The 17,681-nt window shown below is 48.3% G+C and overlaps 4 protein-coding genes across 4 annotated transcripts; 3 read left to right on the top strand and 1 right to left on the bottom strand.

Annotated features, from left to right (window-relative positions):
* Positions 1-1,513: 1,513 nt before the first annotated feature.
* On the top strand, positions 1,514-1,795 carry ONS95_013429 (uncharacterized protein; the record flags this gene model as incomplete). Its single annotated transcript, XM_058507075.1, has 2 exons — positions 1,514-1,604; positions 1,731-1,795. 2 exons carry the CDS (start codon positions 1,514-1,516, stop codon positions 1,793-1,795), a joined length of 156 nt encoding a protein of 51 aa, XP_058357806.1.
* A 291-nt stretch (positions 1,796-2,086) lies between these two features.
* Positions 2,087-2,790, top strand: ONS95_013428 (uncharacterized protein; the record flags this gene model as incomplete). Its single annotated transcript, XM_058507074.1, has 2 exons — positions 2,087-2,590; positions 2,659-2,790. The coding sequence occupies 2 exons, from the start codon at positions 2,087-2,089 to the stop codon at positions 2,788-2,790; spliced, it is 636 nt and encodes a 211-aa protein (XP_058357805.1).
* A 418-nt stretch (positions 2,791-3,208) lies between these two features.
* ONS95_013427 (uncharacterized protein) lies at positions 3,209-8,063 on the bottom strand. Its single transcript, XM_058507073.1, has 10 exons — positions 6,397-8,063; positions 5,335-6,345; positions 5,155-5,286; positions 5,004-5,105; positions 4,845-4,954; positions 4,662-4,797; positions 4,319-4,611; positions 4,109-4,265; positions 3,764-4,017; positions 3,209-3,599 (listed from the first exon to the last, which is right to left on the bottom strand). Exons 1-10 carry the CDS (start codon positions 6,445-6,447, stop codon positions 3,521-3,523), a joined length of 2,325 nt encoding a protein of 774 aa, XP_058357804.1. The 5' UTR covers positions 6,448-8,063; the 3' UTR covers positions 3,209-3,520.
* A 2,021-nt stretch (positions 8,064-10,084) lies between these two features.
* Positions 10,085-14,501, top strand: ONS95_013426 (uncharacterized protein). Its single transcript, XM_058507072.1, has 13 exons — positions 10,085-11,770; positions 11,877-12,050; positions 12,105-12,362; positions 12,416-13,114; positions 13,165-13,286; positions 13,336-13,366; positions 13,412-13,429; positions 13,481-13,509; positions 13,561-13,604; positions 13,656-13,735; positions 13,782-13,893; positions 13,946-14,080; positions 14,138-14,501. The coding sequence occupies exons 1-13, from the start codon at positions 11,234-11,236 to the stop codon at positions 14,140-14,142; spliced, it is 2,244 nt and encodes a 747-aa protein (XP_058357803.1). The 5' UTR covers positions 10,085-11,233; the 3' UTR covers positions 14,143-14,501.
* Positions 14,502-17,681: the final 3,180 nt, after the last annotated feature.

The raw sequence follows: 17,681 nt of genomic DNA, 5'->3' as shown, positions 1-17,681 counted from the left end.
GATTAGATGTTGTTTGAGGATGAACAGTTGCAAAGAAATGTTTCGCGAAGCTTTGGAGAAAAATGTCAAAGTTGCTCGGCTAAGAAGTCAAAAGCTACTTAACTGCGATAGGACTAGCACCATCTCAGAAGTCGGTCAAGTCAAACTCCGACAGCTGTCTTGCCAACACAACCTCGACAACCCGAGAATTTCAAAACAAGACAGAGCAGCACATCTACCATTTCCTCACGTTCCGCTCCAGTGAAAATGCCGTGGTAAATGTTGAGGATACATTGATCTCCTGCAGTCAAAGGACATGATTTGACGAGTCCTGCACATTTATCTGCGATTTTCCGATATTCAGTTTAGCTTTTCCAGTCTGATCGCATTGCCTGTCGCTTGGGCAGCAAGTCGAGAACAGCACATGGTAGAAATCGGGGCGAGAGAAACGGTCTTCTTACGGGCCTCTGTGTTCATCATACAGATGCAGATACAGATATGGGAACATGGCCTCGGGACGCCCTAAGACTCAGCCTTGCTGGCTGTATCTCTTTGGACCTAGTTTCAGATATAAATGGCGTGCATGGGGAGGCGGTGGGATGAAGATGACGATGATGTGAAGATGCAGCAGATGGACAACGCACACTTCAAGCCAACATCCATGGCTAAGCACCATCCCACATCCCACATCCCCCCAAAAACGCCTGCATTAGGATATCTGCCCAATGTGAATAGAAAGACAGCTGTGGACACTGCACATATATATGACCCGTGGCGCCGTATTCCCATTGATCTGCCCTCGTCCTGTCCATACAAATTCAACTGCTCCAAGAACCCCACCTCGTGCAGTACGAAAGAAGCATCGTACATTGATTGACTGACAGGAACACAGAACTTGCATCAGGTACGTACCTTTGATGGGATCTCACCTCCATGAGCTCCCTCCGTACTGGTCCATGAGCATGTCTCATCTGCGCAGGGCGGATATTCCCATCCTATCAAGATTCAAGAAGCACATCGCCGTCGCAGCTCAGCATTTGACTCGCCCTCGCCCCTCGTGCCTTGCCCTGCCCACTCGCCAAACTTCGAGCCAACCACCAGATCCGAAGCCAACCCCTCCGTCGAAACCGACCCATTCATCAAGCTCCCGACCGACAACAACATCACAGCTTTGCGCGACCAATCACAACGTCCATTTGACAGAGCTGTCAACAAGCTCAAGAGAGCTTCATCAACAATCGAGTCCAGCTTCCATTACACTGCACAAAGCAAGGCGCATTCTGTAGTGTTACAGCTTGAGACAGCGCACCCGACCATCCGGATCCCGTCAAGTCAGCTGCACCGCGCCGTCCTCTGCCATTCGTACCAAAAACAACCCCACCGCAAAACAATCGCGACGAACAAACTCGCGAAGCGCATTGCATCTACGATTGAACACGAGTCCAGCTGCCATTGATTGATAGTCGCCTACGGAGCAAGGACAAATCCAGGCCCTGAAGCGCGTACGCAGAGCAGGCAGTCAACAGTCGCAATCATGGATCAGAACCCACCAAGTTCGTCGCATGGCCAGCAAGGCCAGCGCGGATCAGCTCCTACATATGATACCAGCCATGGAGGTCATTATGGTATGTTGGAAAGCTCTCTTATCCCCTTAGTCGGTCGGATTGGACTCGAGAGACGTTAGCAGATTAATAGCAAACGCTGCTTGGATCGCAGGAGAATCATTGGCTAACGATGCGTTTGCTTGCTAGGTGCCAGTGCTGCGGTAAGAAACGAACACTTGTGGAATCAAATCAAGGAAGGGCAGAGATACTGATGGAATTTAGCTTGCGTCACAAGGCTTTGCGCCAGTCGCAGAATTCTACACTGGTGCTTGGGCAAATGTACGTCTACCCCATCTAGTTCTGCCATACTTAGCTCTCGATGCTCTAGAAATCTACGCAACTTATAGGGACATTCATTGATTCTCCAACAGGTCAATCAAGGCCTTCACGGCAACTATAAAGACATCCTGACCACGTACTGGCAGCATGTCATCAATCACCTCGAATCCGAAACCCACGACTACAAGCTCCACCAACTACCCCTCGCACGTATCAAGAAGGTCATGAAGGCCGACCCAGATGTCAAGATGATTTCCGCCGAAGCACCAATTCTCTTTGCTAAGGGTTGCGATATCTTTATCACAGAACTTACAATGCGCGCATGGATTCACGCAGAGGAGAACAAGCGCCGCACACTTCAGCGATCAGACATCGCATCTGCTCTAGCCAAATCCGACATGTTTGACTTCCTGATTGATATTGTGCCCCGTGAAGAGGCAGCCAGCCATGCGAAGAGAGCTACTGGTGCTACACAACCTTCCGTACCACCTCCAGGAGGCTCGCAACTCCCACCACAGAGCATCCCACAGAATCCAGGCGCACATGGCCATATGCCACCGCCAGACTACATTGGCCTTGGTCATCAGGAGCCTGATTACAGACAGAACATGTATACACCACAAGTTCAGCCTGGACCCGCTGCTCCATATGGCGGAGCACCTCAGCAGCAGATGTACAGTGATATCGAGGGCATATATGGCGGATATCCACCTATGCAAGCGCAACAGGTATGTTTGTCTTCATTTCTTCAGCCCCCAACTTTTATTTTTCTGCCAACCCACACTAACATCAACAGCAAATGTACCAAATGCCCCAGCACCGCCCTCAAGATCCATCTGTCGGCCAAGACCCTGGGCACAACTACCCCCGCCATGACGGAGGTGAAGGCGATGCTGATGCAGAGGGCGAACGTGACTACGAGGTCTAGATCGGTTAAATTCTTGGGACAACCGTCCAAGACAGTGGACGAGCCATATGAGCAAAGAACGACAGCAAAGAACGACAGCAAACCATAAAAAAACAGCGACAGAATGGCTGGGCCTTGAAAGTGGAAGAAGGGGGGGGGGGATGATAGACTGATTTGATAACTTTTTGATGTGTTGGACAGGTTTCCGCTTGGCTTGGCTTGGCTTAGGATGGAGTTCGAAGGTTGAGCTTAAGGTTTCTTGGTACCCAGTACAGCACAGCACAGCACAGCACAGCAAAGCACCCGCAGGATTGCTTTTTCTACATCCGCACGTTTTTATTTCTCCTTGTTCTATTCTGGCGCTGGATATTTTGGCAAGGCAGGTACGGTGGTAGGTAGGCTGGCTGGTGGCTTGCTTATCAATAACAAAATTTGAGTTCTTTTTTTTAACCCTTTGCAAAAAAACTAGATGGTTGATTGATTGATTGATCTTCGTGTCCATCCATCTGTGATATCCAACCCTCCGAGAGAATCCCGAGCTTATCGTCATTCTTGTGTTTACTGTTGTTTATTTTACATGCTTCCTTACATACTAATACGTATGGTGAACAGATCGGCTCCACTTCACCGCGTCTAAAGCTTTCAGGCCAATGACCCACAAAGGCCATCTCCCCATTCTTGCTCGATGTCGTGATATCCCTCGTTACGTTGTGTTCCCTGTTTTCTGCTCTGATCTGCTCTCATCCCTTTCTCACCTCATGCCGAATCTAGATGAGAAGTTCTGAAGGCGGTCTGTTCGTGTGGGGCTGGCCATCACGGTGTATGTGAGTCTGTTGATATAGTAAGTCAGCTTGAATTTCTCACAGAACAATCCCAAGGCCCTCCCTCTCCCTTCCCCACCAAAAGCCAAATCCGAAAACAACACATAAACGAACAGCCCAAAAAGGAAAAAGATAAAAGGAAAAATAGATCTGATACAATAGAATAAACATACTTCTCCAAAATCCTCGGTCCATTCAGCGCATCCACGCGTCCAAACTTCTTATTCCGCATGCCCACATCGTAGAACTCGTCTGGATTCTCCGTCTGCATGAGGAGGACTGTTTGCTGGAGCTCGTCGAGGTTCTCTTTTAGGATGGGGGCGTTGTCGAGGGTGTCGACGAAGTCGGAGAGGTAGGTTACGTCTTTGGCGAGGGCGGCGACGCCGTTGGGGTTTATTTTTTTGACGGCGGGGGAGAGGGGGAGGGCCTATGGGGGTGTTAGGTGGGGAGTGGTGATTAAGGGGAAGGGATTTGAGAGGATGGGTGGGAATGGCAATGGAAGAGAGAGGAGGACGTACGAGGATCATGTTTGCAGCGTGGGAGAGGGCGTCGAAGTAGATGAGTTCTTTGATTTCTCGTGGGAGGCCGAGGAGAGTTGAGTTCATGATATTGGAGAGGTAGCGGGTTAGTGTTTGCATGTAGTTACTTGGCTCGCTTTCGAGTGTGTTTGCCATCCTGATCTCATATTAGCCACCATTCTCTCAATCCGCTCAGAAGTGTTCACATACCAGTCGTACTCAGCCGTTTCAACAAGATCATCGATCTTGGAATTGACGAGTTCGAAGATGCGCTTCTCGGCAGTCTTCTTGTTACTGCGGAATTCTTCGGTGGCGTCTAGTACGATGGGTCCACCTGCTGAGGTGGAAGAGCGTGCTGCTATGAGGAGCTGCTCGAGTTCTCGGCAGGCGGTTTCGAAATGTTCGAGGTTGATGAGGATTTGGACGATTTGGCCGAGGTATTGGGAGCTTAGTCGTTCCACAAGAGAACGGCAGACTTTCTCGAGGAGGAGCTGATCTAATGACTGTCGAGCGGTCAGTGCCTCGGTTCAGGAGTTCGGGGAGGAATTCTTGCCTTCTTTAATGCCTCGTCAATGACATTGGGATGTTGGAAATGGTCATCCGAGAAAAAGTAAAATTGGTTGAGAAAATTCCTGATGTCGATGCAGCATAATGGATACATCTGAGAGAATGGTAGCACACATGGGAATCTGGATGTAGGTTAGCAACGCTCAAGAATCAGACAAGGAGTACGAACGAGAGTTCTTCTCTTGGCTTATCTGGTGTAAACCAGCAGACATTGACAACCTTGTCATATTCGTCAACATTGGTGACAGGCATAGGCATGTAATCATCGCTTGCAACGATCTGGATGGGATGTTAGCAGACTCATGCGAAAAGGCAGAAGTGGCATTACTTCTTGGAAATCATCACTGAATCTCTTCTTCAGAAGCTCGGCATATTTGTCAAATAGGGTAAGCAAGAAGCTGTCTAGTGTTGCCACGGAGTATCCCCAAGTCTGGACTTATTAGCTGGGATGGACTTCACGGGAATCAAGGAATACTGACATCCATTGTCTGAATGAATAGAGCAATTACTCCCTTGATCTTTAGCAGAATTTCGGCATTATCGACCTTGTCCAATGCTTTGGAAATCAAGGCAATCGCTGTTTGGCACATGGAGTCCCATAATTCATCGACCTGCACATGATTAGATTTAGATCAAGGTGCCTCTGCGGGAAATCTTACATCAACGGGAGATCTGAGATTATGAGCTCTCCTCATCGTCGCCCTCTCAATAATGGCAAATCCAGCAATACCCTCCAGTAAACTGCTCAGACTCTGCTCATCCTCCTCCATCAAATCCACGAAACTTGGAAGTAACAATTCTTTCTGCCTCCTCCGCGTTGCAGCATATTCGGCTCTGAATTTGTCACTTTGGCCCAGTGCCTCGTGGATATGTAGACATTCAAACAGGGGTTGGAAATCCACATGCAGCTCTTCATTGTCCAGCACGTCGAACTCCTCACTTTCATCGAATACCAGCTCGATCGCAGAGTTGAGTTTGAAATTCCGTAGATACTCATTTGACTCCATTCGCTCTTTCTGCCTCGTCCTCCTCAATTCCGTATGGTAAAAAGCAACCTCTCCCAAGAACTGTGACGTCTCTCTGATCCTGTAAAGCCATGTATTCAGATCCGTCATTACAGCTTCCGAAATAGCCTTCTGTGAAGATGGTATCGATTTTTGTATTATCTCCGCCAGCTTGTGTTGAGTCGCATACTTGTTCTGAATCGTGGGTATCAAATGCTCGTTCTGTAGATCATCCAGCGCCTTCAACGCCGCATAGTAGCTCTTCTTCCTGATCAAGTCATGCGCCTGATTGACCGCATGTAATATCTTCAGCGACTCCTTCAGCGCTTCTGACGCCTCTGCAATGTTCTGGCGGATCGACTTCGTGTCCACCAAAGCTTCCTTCTGCGCTGCTAGCTTCTCGGTGCTTTGTTGTATGGACTGATTGAGCTGTAGGATTTCTGCCGTCAGGGAGACAGTTCCTTCGCGTACTTTCTGGAGCTGGTTGACGGACTGGAGGAACTCGTCGTGTTTGGTGAGACCGATTCGCTCGATGTCAGCCTCGCGCTCTTCCGCGTACGCGGACAGACTCTGCATAAGCCCGGGGGTTCTATTCGAGATCGTGGCATCTTTAAGGGCGGGGATCAATTGGTCGAGGTAGTCGGTATCGGAGGAGGAGAGGATGATCTGGAGCTTGGGTTAGGAGGGGTCATCGAGCTCTGGGAAGGGGAGCCTTACCTGCTGGACAGCAACCCTGTAATCATCGTATTGGGGCGCCTTCCGAGGCATGGCGGGCGGTGGAAGCTTCAGTCAGATTCGGGGAGTGGAGAGGTCATGATAATGGAACTTGTTTCCCATGTAAATTATCTGTGATCCGAGTCTGGGTTTACTCGTAGATGAGGTGCTTGTTATACCTTGGTAGATGCGGCTCCCTAGCTGTGGAGACGGGCTATTTAAGCAGCCGAGCCCTCTGGAAGCTAATTGCAACGACAACAGATCCACATCCAACAGTCAGCATGGATCTTGAAGGGGCCTTCTGGAGCACTTGAACGTAGGTAAGGAGGGATATGGTGCTGCAGCAAAACGTGACAATTGTTTGGAATTGTTCATGTGATGTGAAAACTTATGGACTTGAAGAAGAGCCAGACAATGAGAAGTGAACCATCTTTCAAAACACTTGAATCCCACTGACGTTCTCTAGGCAAAGATTCATTCTGCTGGTCTCCTGGCCACAGCTAGCGGACTTTATGACGTTGAGAATGGTATACTTCGCTGCTAGGATATCCCAAAGCTGGGCATGCTCCAAGCAATCTCTGTATATAGGAAAGAAGTTTTCCATATCCTTTCAGCCCAGAGATGAACTGGGCTTGTTGTAACTTCACTTTCTTCCCTTCCCAAAGGAGATGTTCTGTGTCCAGTAGACCGTCAACCATCTTCAAGTAAGAAACAAGGGTAGTGAAAAGTGTTTTCTTGATCCATGAGACTCTGGAAGAACATCGATAAGAGACACTCATGTGCATTCTGCAATGATAGGGTTCAAGGGAGCATTTCCTGATCCCGTCTCCATCTCTCCTGCCAGGCTGAAGTAACCAAGTATCTTGTCCTTGGTCCCAGCACTCCCTGGTGCAAGTGTCGAGATACATATGGAGAATGACTTTCGTGCCAGCCCGCTCTAGGGTCCGAAATCTCGAAATCTTTACGAACAGGAAAGTAGCTCCAGTCTCTGGAGATGTTTCTCCTTCTATCTCAGGCAGCTATTCAGCAGCAAATTCCTTGACATAGAAGTCTTGTAGTACACTCGAGACATCCGAGAGCTACCTTAGCTCTACTTTGTATGGACGACTTGCTCTCAATGTATTGCTGCCCGGTGCTGGATATGCTGCTTGGAGAAAGATGCTCCGGCTCTTATCTCTGCTGTTGAGACTTGGTTCGCTTGGGTCATATAGATATTACCCAATACCCATCCTGCCCAATATCTTTCCTGAGCCCTTGTCTGATGTGTTCTTGTCCTTGTGTATACATCGTGCTTTCTTGAGCGTTCATCTCGGGGAGGAGTGGGAGGAGAAGGAGCTTTCAGGTGTCTGTTGATCTGAGGACGGCACTAAGATTCTGTTTCACAGGTACAGTCAGCGCCTGCGACCAAAAGAAAGAAAAGAGGTTCAGCTCTGTGCCCTTTGTAGCCTGCTCAGACTCTGTCTATCAATATGAGGTAGATAGAGGCACGACAAACAGATTGCTTCCAATCTCTCTGCATGTGTCTCGGCTCCTGCCAGAACCCGTCAAAGACTCAACCCAACCACTGATGGCCCTCTCTATCCCCTCAAGCTCGAATGCCGCTCCTTTGGCGTCGCCGCTGATGGGCTAAAGACTGGAAGTGTGCTTTATGCGCGGATTTTGAGCTGTAATCCTGCTTTCTGGGAGTTATCCGGCGTCTTGTAGAAGTCCAGACTTCCACACACGCTATGTCCGTAGTCTCCACCCCAAACTCCAATCTCCAACTTCCAAGCTTTTCATTTGTATTCTGTATGTATGTCCGTTATCCGTGCGCAATGATAGGTTGGGCTGGCGTCGTATACTCCTAGGACTGTGGCAAATTGTATCTTCGGGTTTGAAGGTCGTAATTGAGAGAGTTTGTAGACGATTACCTGTGACGCCAGCGTGTCAGTGATGTCCTCTTCAGTCTGATCAAGAAGACTATGGTCCTTGTTAGCTCTGTACCTAGGCTGTAGATTCTCGTCCCTGCCTCGTGGTGGGTTGTAAACCCTGAAGGGACTTCCAGCTGCTGGCTCATCTCTCTGGAGTCGAAAGACAACTGCAATGGGCAGAACGACATCTAGCACGCTTGTTTGATCGGTAGATCTGTCGTCACTTCCGTAACAGAGCTTGACGGTGGTGTCGATATATTGTATGGAGGCTTGTCTGGTCTTCTGACTTTCTTCGGGCAGAAAACTTGACATGAGATTGTCGGCACGCCATGGTCGGTCACTCACTTCGAAGAAAAGTAAGCAATCAGCTACCATGAGGCACAACAAAGAGATGATTGAGAGCAAACACTACGATAATCAAGATCCAATCTGGCATTTTGGTGTTTGTGACATCGGCTGCCAGGTTTTTTCTTTGTAGCGGTTTCTGGGCTCCAATCTTCGAAGTATTAGGGGACACCATCCACAACAAGCGTTTGCATTTCTTCAGTTTTCTCTAGACAGCACCCTGACCCGCTTATAGACCAATGCCAGCTCAAAGGTCGCCTCAAGGTCTTGTCCGATTTTCAAAACAGAGTCCTTCTGCAAAGATCTCTCAATACAAAGTCTTTGGTGCAGGAGGGCTTCAATTAACCGGTCTCAGCCCCAGTGGAAGCCTCATAAGATATGGAAATAAGGCAAAGTACATATCTAGAGCTTTTTCTTCGCACACTTTCGAGCTCCACGATTGAGAGAATTCTTCTATTGGTGTTCTTTCTACCTACGTTATGGAGCACCACAAACAAGGAAGCCATGATCACGCAACATGCTCAAGTACAGAGCTCATTAGTGACCGAGTAGGGCAACAAACGCTCTCTATGCAACTTTATCTCAACAATACATCTATTTACTTCCCCAAGATGTCCTGATCTCCTACTAGTCCCCTCTGTGAATCCCGGAGATTGAATAAAGCCTTATTGCAACGAATAGGAGGCCACCGGAGAGCTTGAATTTCCAATAGAGGCTTCAAAGGGATAAAGCTCTTTCCTTTTCGGAGCTGCACCTCCTTGCCATGTGGCAGTCGCACTAGTCAGTTCCCGAGCCCACGATAAAACTCTCCTCTTCCCCTCCTCAACTGCGTCTTCCTCTTCTTCTAAAAACACCATCACCGAACTCCCATCATCTTCGTCTTCTCTCCTTCCACCCAAGCTTCTTTGGTCTGCGCCTTTTGTTCGTCCATTGCCGTATTCAGGAAACCATACAACACCCATCATCAACTCCATTGGTACCGCCTGCTACCATTTTGTCGCCTTCCTTGGGACACAGCATTGCCGTGACCTGTTGGTCCTTCGTGAGTACACCGTTCTTTCTTCTACCTTGCTCAGAGGAAGTACTGTGGTCCATGCTGCCCTCCATGCCTGCCTTCAATCCTTCAATTGACCCTCGTCGCCATTGTTTACTGTCTGCCCAAGTTTTCTCCATGTTGGCTTTGCTTCACACTGGGGCTCGCTCTTACCTCAATGCCTTTGCCACTAAATCTTTACGCTGAGACTCACTCTACTCCTTTTTACTGCCTTCGTTGCGTGTACAAAAACAGATTGCTGACTTCTTCAAGATACTGCGCAGACTCTGGTTAGTACCGCCCCCATCACATCTGCATCTTCTACATCTCCTCAGCCGCGAAAATTCTTTCTACTTCTATGGTCGCTTCTTGGAAATGCAGACTCAGTCCGGGCTGCCCTGCTGCTGCCGTGGCGGATATACAATCTTCAAGGTCTGAAGTTTCAGTCTGCTCCAATTCATACCATAAGTATCTTTGTCATGTTGCAAACACACCCCATTCGTATGCTATTGACGAGTGTCAACGACTTTCTCTGTTCTTCGTTCCTACATACTTCGTACACATCCCCCTACTCTGCGTTCCACCGTATCCAAAGTCTGCTATTATTTGGTCGTGGAGCTAGCTCCTTGTATTTTTGAGTTCCTTCCATCTTGACGATATCATAGGAGTTATCTCGTTTTTTATCAGTCACTGCTTGGTTTACTTTTCATAACATTGCGAGGCCTTCATACACTCAGATACCTGCTACATGCTACCCATACTCGCGTTATTCAAATGTCATTTGCGTTGCATGGAAGCACAAGCTCCTTCCATCCCACTAAATCCTTGTCCTCTGGAGCAGCAACTTATACCTATACCTCTGACCCCACATATCCACAGCCATGGTTTCCTGTGTTATCCCTATGGGCTGATGGCGAAGTAAGTTGCGATCGGCCAGAAAATCAATTCATATCTTCATGAACACTTCGATAAGCAAGAAGTTCCTTGTCTATCTTGCTCAATACTTTGTTGCTCTACGGCGGATTGATGGGCTTCCAGCGTTTCTACCACTGCACAAACATTCAATTTGAGAAGCGTAAGGCAATGTTGTTACACAGATCAGTCGAGCTCCTTGTTTTCAGTCATTCTTGAAGACTTGAACGAACGCATTCACACTGTTCGATATTGTTGTCGTCTTCATGTCATGGTTCAAGCAGCATTGAGGTACTTCGCGTATTCGCCACCAGGATATGTCAACATCGCTTCGACAAGCGAGCTATCTCAACCGTTCTCAATTAGCAAGTCTTTGATTTTGATGTTGCCTTATAGCACAGATGTCGCTTTCTACTCATCTTCATCCCCACACTTACAGAGTTCCTCGCCTCATTTCTGACTTCTCCTTCCATTTATTCATATCATAGCCATCACTTCATCTGATCAATTCACTGTCTTTGGCATGGTTGCTCCTTCATCAATTATTTACGACGTGGTGGTTGCGTCTCCCTTTTGGCAAGACCTATATACTCCCAATCATCTCACAACTTTCAATCTTATGCATTAGAATAAACTAACCATGGTTGTTCAGATTACTACCCAGATTTTCTCCTCCTTGAGTCCTCTCACCCCGATCATGACAATGTCTCGCTATACCAACTCCCCCAATTCCTCTTTGCGAGATGAGTCGGTTCAGAACACTCCCTACACGGCCTTGACGGCATTCTCTCCGGAGGATGTTCGCATCCAACAGGCCTCTGCCAGTCGCTCTAGTATGCCACCACCGGGTGCACACAATGACCCCTTCGTCACTTCAACAAAGGCAGCCAAGGCTGATCAGAAGCTCTCCGCAACTGCCTCGGCATTCAAGCCTTTTGGATTGAGAACATCATCAATGGGTTCTACTCCCTCTACTTCCAGCATCTCCGGACCAGTTCCTGGTACTACTCAGTACCTTGACGCTGTCATTGAGAAGGAGAACAGTCCATCTCGAAGATCGAATGACTCTGATATGAGCTTTGGTGTCTTCACCACTAGTACCATGATGTCCCGAAACATCAAAGTCTCTAGCATCATGAAGAACGACGTCATGCCGATGATTGAGGCTACGTGGAAGGCGAGTCACTGTCTCATCCACTGTCCCTGTTCTCACATATTCGTTCCGCTGCCCCCTTTACTTCACTGGTATCTCCAAGCCTGCGTTCTGACATCTCCCTTCATAGAAGTTGCATCAAACTGGGAACCCTGTTCGAGGCAGTCACACGTTCCGAGATCTTGGTGATGTTGTCATCATCAAATTGGGAAACATCACCGATGCTCCGACGGTCTACAACGCGCTAAGCAAAGATCACGATGATATCGCCGTTGAATATGTGTCAATCAATGTATACAACAAGGTAGGTTCATAAATCCAATTGAACAAAGACTCTTAGATTGCTGACCGGGCAAAGACTGCCTCTCCTCAAACAGATACTGTCTCCGTCCATCAAGGTCAAGTGGCTCTTCGAGTCAAGTATCCCTCTGGACGTGGATCGAACAAGGTACAGTTTGAGAAGAATATTCGAGACCTTTTGGCTGTTGAGGGCTCAATTGTTGCTTGGCAAAAGATGGCAGCCACTGAGGCGGGGGTGTTTCACCTCATTGCCGAGTTCAATGATGCATGCCATGCGGTTCGAGCCATGCAACGTCTCAACAATATGAACCTCACCGTAAGTTACCATCCGTAATGTGACTTGGAATCCTGGTTGCTCAAGAAATATAGGATGCTGTCGACCCTTGCATGATTTCCATCACTCTCCACGAGCCGGACAAGGTATCCACGGCACCAATTCCACGGTCTGCTCCTACTTTCACGCCAACCCGCCGATCTGGACCTTCAGGAGACCAGAGTAGCATCATTGGATCCATGGGTAGTATTTCCATCAACAGCTCTCAGACAGCTCCAACGCAGAACGCTGCTGCATATACTGGTAACGCTGGCAACGCTGCGACTCCTAGCCCTATGGGTTATGGTCTTAACAATGCCGGCTTTGGTGTGCCTCCTGGCATGTTGCCGCTTGCAATGAACAGTGTCTACTCTCCAGCTACTTTGGGTGCACCAGTCCAACAGTACGGTGTGGACGGATACGGCCAATATCAACCCGCTGGACCACCACCATTTTTCCAGCAAGGATATACCTCCAACAGCATGGTATCGTATGCTCCGCGCGCCAATGGCTATGGACCGCAGTTTCCCTCTGCCGGTCCACGCTTCCTTGAGAACAACTTCCGTTCTGGCCCCAGACAGAACAACTACTACCACCCTCGTGGTGATGGACGGTGGGATGGCCGCTACGATATGATTCGGTACGGTGGTAACCGACACATTGGTCCTCGTAGCCCCAGACCGAACCAAGCCGGTGGGCAGCATAACCATGTCGACATTGAGAGAATCCGTGCAGGTATCGATGTTCGCACTACAGCAAGTTCTCCCCATTTTCGTTTGATCTTTGGCCTACTAACACTGGTCAGGTCATGCTTCGCAATATTCCGAACAAGGTTGATCAAGCTATGCTAAAGGAGATTGTTGACGAGTCAAGCTATGGTAAATACGACTTCATGTATCTTCGTATCGACTTTAGCAACAACTGCAAGTATGTACAGCAATCCTCATTTCAAGAAATTCCACTGACCGTAGCATAGCGTTGGATATGCTTTCATTAACTTCCACGACGTGAGTTCTTTCCACCCAGTATTGAGACTGAGCTAACTTTTACAGCCTCTGGACATCATTACGGCATGTGCATTCTTCATCAAGGAACAATGACAGAGCTAACTTCAGATTCAGTTCGTTGAGACCAGATCAAACCAAAAATGGTAAGTACTTACCTTTCGATGTGAAGATGGGTTGCTGACTGCTGTGTCCAGGCAGCGCTTCCGCTCCGACAAGGTTGCTGAAGTCTCCTATGCCAGTGAGTTCTAGAACTCCTTCAAGTTTGCGATCCCCTCTAACAAATTTGCAGCAATCCAGGGCAGAGATTGTCTTATCCAGAAGTTCCGCAATTCTTCGGTTATGTTGGAGCCTGAACACTATCGTCCAAAGGTACATGGAGCTTAGCTACTGTAATTACATCTCTAACAAGTTTTAGCTATTCTTCATCCTCCAGGATGGTGAGGAGCTTGCTGGCAAGGAAGAGCCATTCCCACCTTCCGACAACGCCTCGAAGTTGAAGAGATCGTGTGAGAATGCTGAGCATGTTGGTAAGTCCTTCTCTATATCTGCGTGAAATTATGGGCACTGATTTTTGCCCAGGTCTCTTCGCTCCTAGTGCTGGACAGCACTTCCGTGATGAGCAGCGCCGTCGTCGCAGCCAATACGACCGTGGTACTAGTCTCGCTGAGCGCGATGAGTACTACGATGAAGGCCTTTACTTGGGCTATCCCAACTGTCAGTGACTCAGTCATACCTTGATCAGTAAATGTTGACCGGCTAACACGTCTGTAGACTAATGTCTTGCATAGAACAAGTCATTGTTCTGCTGGGTTCTTGGACTCGGGACTTGGGCCATCTTAGGCACATTTCTTGTGACGGACATCTAGGCAGGATGGTCAATTTGGTGGACTGACCTTAACATCTTGCACGACCGGTTTGGCAAGATTTTTTTTTGACAATTGAGTGATCTGGTTTGGCTTTTGTTCCAGATCACCAACATCAAACATAATATTTGCTTGGCTCAAGGAACACTACATATCTCGTTGCTTTTTCACCATACCAGACCCCATCATACTGATTAGGGCATTTTTCATAGCTGAGAATTGGTGGCTAATGGTTGCCTGATAGATAGTCAATACATCTTCTTGACTTTCTATCTCCCTACATTTGTCTAATCGCGTGAGACCCTGTTAGCTAACATCAAATACCTGTTTGGTCACTGTAGATGTTCAAAAGTATTATTCCGTGGGTCACGAGATTCATTATGCAGTAGACTATTAACAGAAGTAGTGTGATGAAAGTTGGTTTAATGCTTGATGCCGAGCAGACCAACGTGAAAATAAGCGAGTTTTGCGTATTGACATTTTTGATTTCAAGAACACACAGATGAAGATAATATCAAACGTAGACTTATGATATTGGTAATTTGGTCGAACGATGCATGTATGCATAATGATGATAAGTGGATCACGCATTTGTATCATAATGATCGGTCGGTGACTTGCATGATGAGCACCTAAGCATGACTGTAAATATGATGATGTGATGATGTGATCGAGGAGGGTTGAGAGCGTAGATGTAGATGTAGAAACTACAGGGAGGGGGAGAGGTACTGTGTCAATGAGACATTTGGATGGATGGCTGGAGTGGTAGGGGGTCGAGGGGGAGGGGGCAGGTGCGGGGGGATCATTAGCAAGACTTGTGATGAGGATGAAGAAGGAGGGTGCAGGTACCGATACGTTTAAAGATGACAAAGATATAGATGGAGACATACGGAGAGAGAGAGAGACTAATGCAGGCAAGCGTAAGCGTGAGCTTACCTACATCTTGGTTCTCCTCAGCTGCATTAGAAAGCTAATTTGCATTGCACATTTGTATATTATCTCTCTTCCTTGTGTGCGAATACATATGTACGAATACACATGTACGGATACACATGTTCACCGTACCGTCCCCTCCCCTGCTGCAAATCATTCCTTCCTCTCCTCGTTCCAAAAAATCATTTATCTCATCTCCTTGTGCCAAGATTCGATATTCCAACCAAAAAAGGCAAATGCAATGCGGTATCCAAACTAGTTGCGGCAAAGCCAAACCAATTCAGAAGAAAAGTAAACAAAAGCAGTCGCCTCCAACAGAACGCCTCGCTCGCTGCTTATGCTTCAAAAGAACGCCAAATTTCCAAACTGTCAAAATGCCCATGCTGCGTATTTGCGTATGTGTGTATGTTCATCCGTTCCGCTTATCTGTCGATCCGTTGTTCGTTCGTTCGTTCGTATGCTGTACGTTTGTGTATGTACTGTAATGTACTGCGCTGTGCTGTATCGTGTGTGTGTGTATCGTGTATCTATCATATGTGCATAGGCACCCATCCGTCTGATTCCACCCCATCCCAGATTTCCGATGGGATATTAAGTAGAACACAGTTCAAGCACCAGGAGGTAAAGCCGGTAATGGTTTCCTCGCTATACTAAAACTTTGCCTGCGTTCGTGAGTAGGACTTGATGGCGCCTGTGGCGAGAAAGGAGGAGATATTGCTGGCTCTGTACCCGATGCTGTTTCATGTGGCTGTGGTTGTTGTCTCCCCATCTGTTCATCCACCGACGATTGTCCCCTCGAGAGAGCATACTCCGGCGGCGGAGAAGGCAGATGTGACGACGTCTCCTGCATCATTGAGTTCTCACCACTATCTTGATCGCCATCAAGCGAATCGCTCACTTCTCTCGTTGTGACGCGCACTCCTGCCTTCTCACCTTTCTCGGGCGTGGGAGATGGTGAAGGTGAGGGTGAGATTGATCGCTGTCTCCTGAGTGGCGTTGCGTCTTGGACTGATATTACCGGTGGACTCATTCCGTTCATGCTCAGGGTTGGAATATGGTTCTCGTGCGGACTACCGAATACCTCGTCTTCGACTGACGCAGATCTCTGACGTACGAAACCCTTTCTCTTCTTCGGGGTGCGAGTCTTCGGTGTCGTAGGCTCGAGATGCGTACTCTGAGGAGAAGAATAGGTAGTATTCGGCGGTACGCGTTTCACTGGCGTGATGTTGCGTGATGAAGGTGCTGATTCGAATTCTTCCTGGTTCCCTGTAAAAGGGAGCAAGTCCTCCGTACTCCTAGCATTCAAATCATCCGCTCCAGACGGCGGTGTGAATTCCAGTTCCTCGTAACCTGACACAGGAGTTGGCGACGCTGACGCATCATCTTCATCAGACTGTAGTCTCTGCTGCCCAGACTCCATCCACGGGCTGCCATTCGTCCTCCGGTACTCCGGACTCGCGCCTGGACTCTCGAGTGGGCTTTCAATAGGGAAGCTGGAGAAGAGTCTAGATCTGCTGTGGAGAGTAGGGAAATCAATATTCGCCCCGCCTGAGACGCGTGAGAATATGACGAGTGCGAGACAGAGGAGTAAGAGCACGGATTGTACGATGGACATGCGTTTTTGGAAGACTACTTCATCGGCCAGGATGTTGAGGCGGGAGCTGATGGCTAGGATCTCGCGCCGTGATTCGTCGCGTTGGCTTTCGAGGGAGATGACAGTGCTCTGCCAAATCTCGTCGTATTGCTGTCTGAATTGACGGAGTTCGTCCAGGACTGTGCTGTTTAGTGTATCGAGGAAAGTGGTTGTTTTCTGGAGCTGCTTCTTCTCGACTTTGGTGAATGCTTCTCGGAGGATGCGAGATTGCTCTTCGATGTACTTGAGGGAGAGTGTGGAGTTTGTCTCCAGGAAGTTGAGACGGCGGGACACGGCCTTGAAGAAAGATTCTTGGATTGTGGGGAGTGAGGAGGAGGCGGATGTTGTTGATGTTGTTTTGTTTTTAGGGTGTGTGGCATTATGTACTTTGTTGGTTGTTGATGCCGTTGGAGGTGGGGAGATGGATGTGTCGGCTGTGGACATAGTGCTGTTTGTGGTTACAGGTATGGACGAGTCTTTGAATGTAGAGACATGCGATGTGATAGAGTGAGTGGTATGAGTTGAAGTGGACTTGATGATTGTTGCAGGGGCATCTGAAGCAGGAAGGGAGCTTTGACTTGATGGTTGGACGGCTTGCGTAGAGTTCTGTTCTGTGCGAGCTGTAACATTCTGAATGATCTCCTGGATAGGAGCTTCAGAGAGCACACACAAACCCTCTGGTATTGTGCTAGGAAGGTTGAAGACAATGGCTCCAGATCGCTCCCATGGTGTCGTCTCAGCAGAGGTGTTCGCAGTCGATTTGGCCCCTTGAATTGAACCTTGCACTGGTTCTGCAGGTTCAGAAGTTTCCACAGTCCTAGCCATCTCATCACTAGCAGCCTTCAACCTCTCCGCAATCTGCACCACCTCAGCCACAGCATCAGGA

The sequence above is a fragment of the Cadophora gregata genome (genome assembly GCF_030347475.1).
Source record: "Cadophora gregata isolate MNR1 chromosome Unknown scaffold_7, whole genome shotgun sequence".
NCBI lineage: Eukaryota > Fungi > Ascomycota > Leotiomycetes > Helotiales > Ploettnerulaceae > Cadophora > Cadophora gregata.
This window is presented reverse-complemented; position numbering and strand designations above follow the sequence as displayed.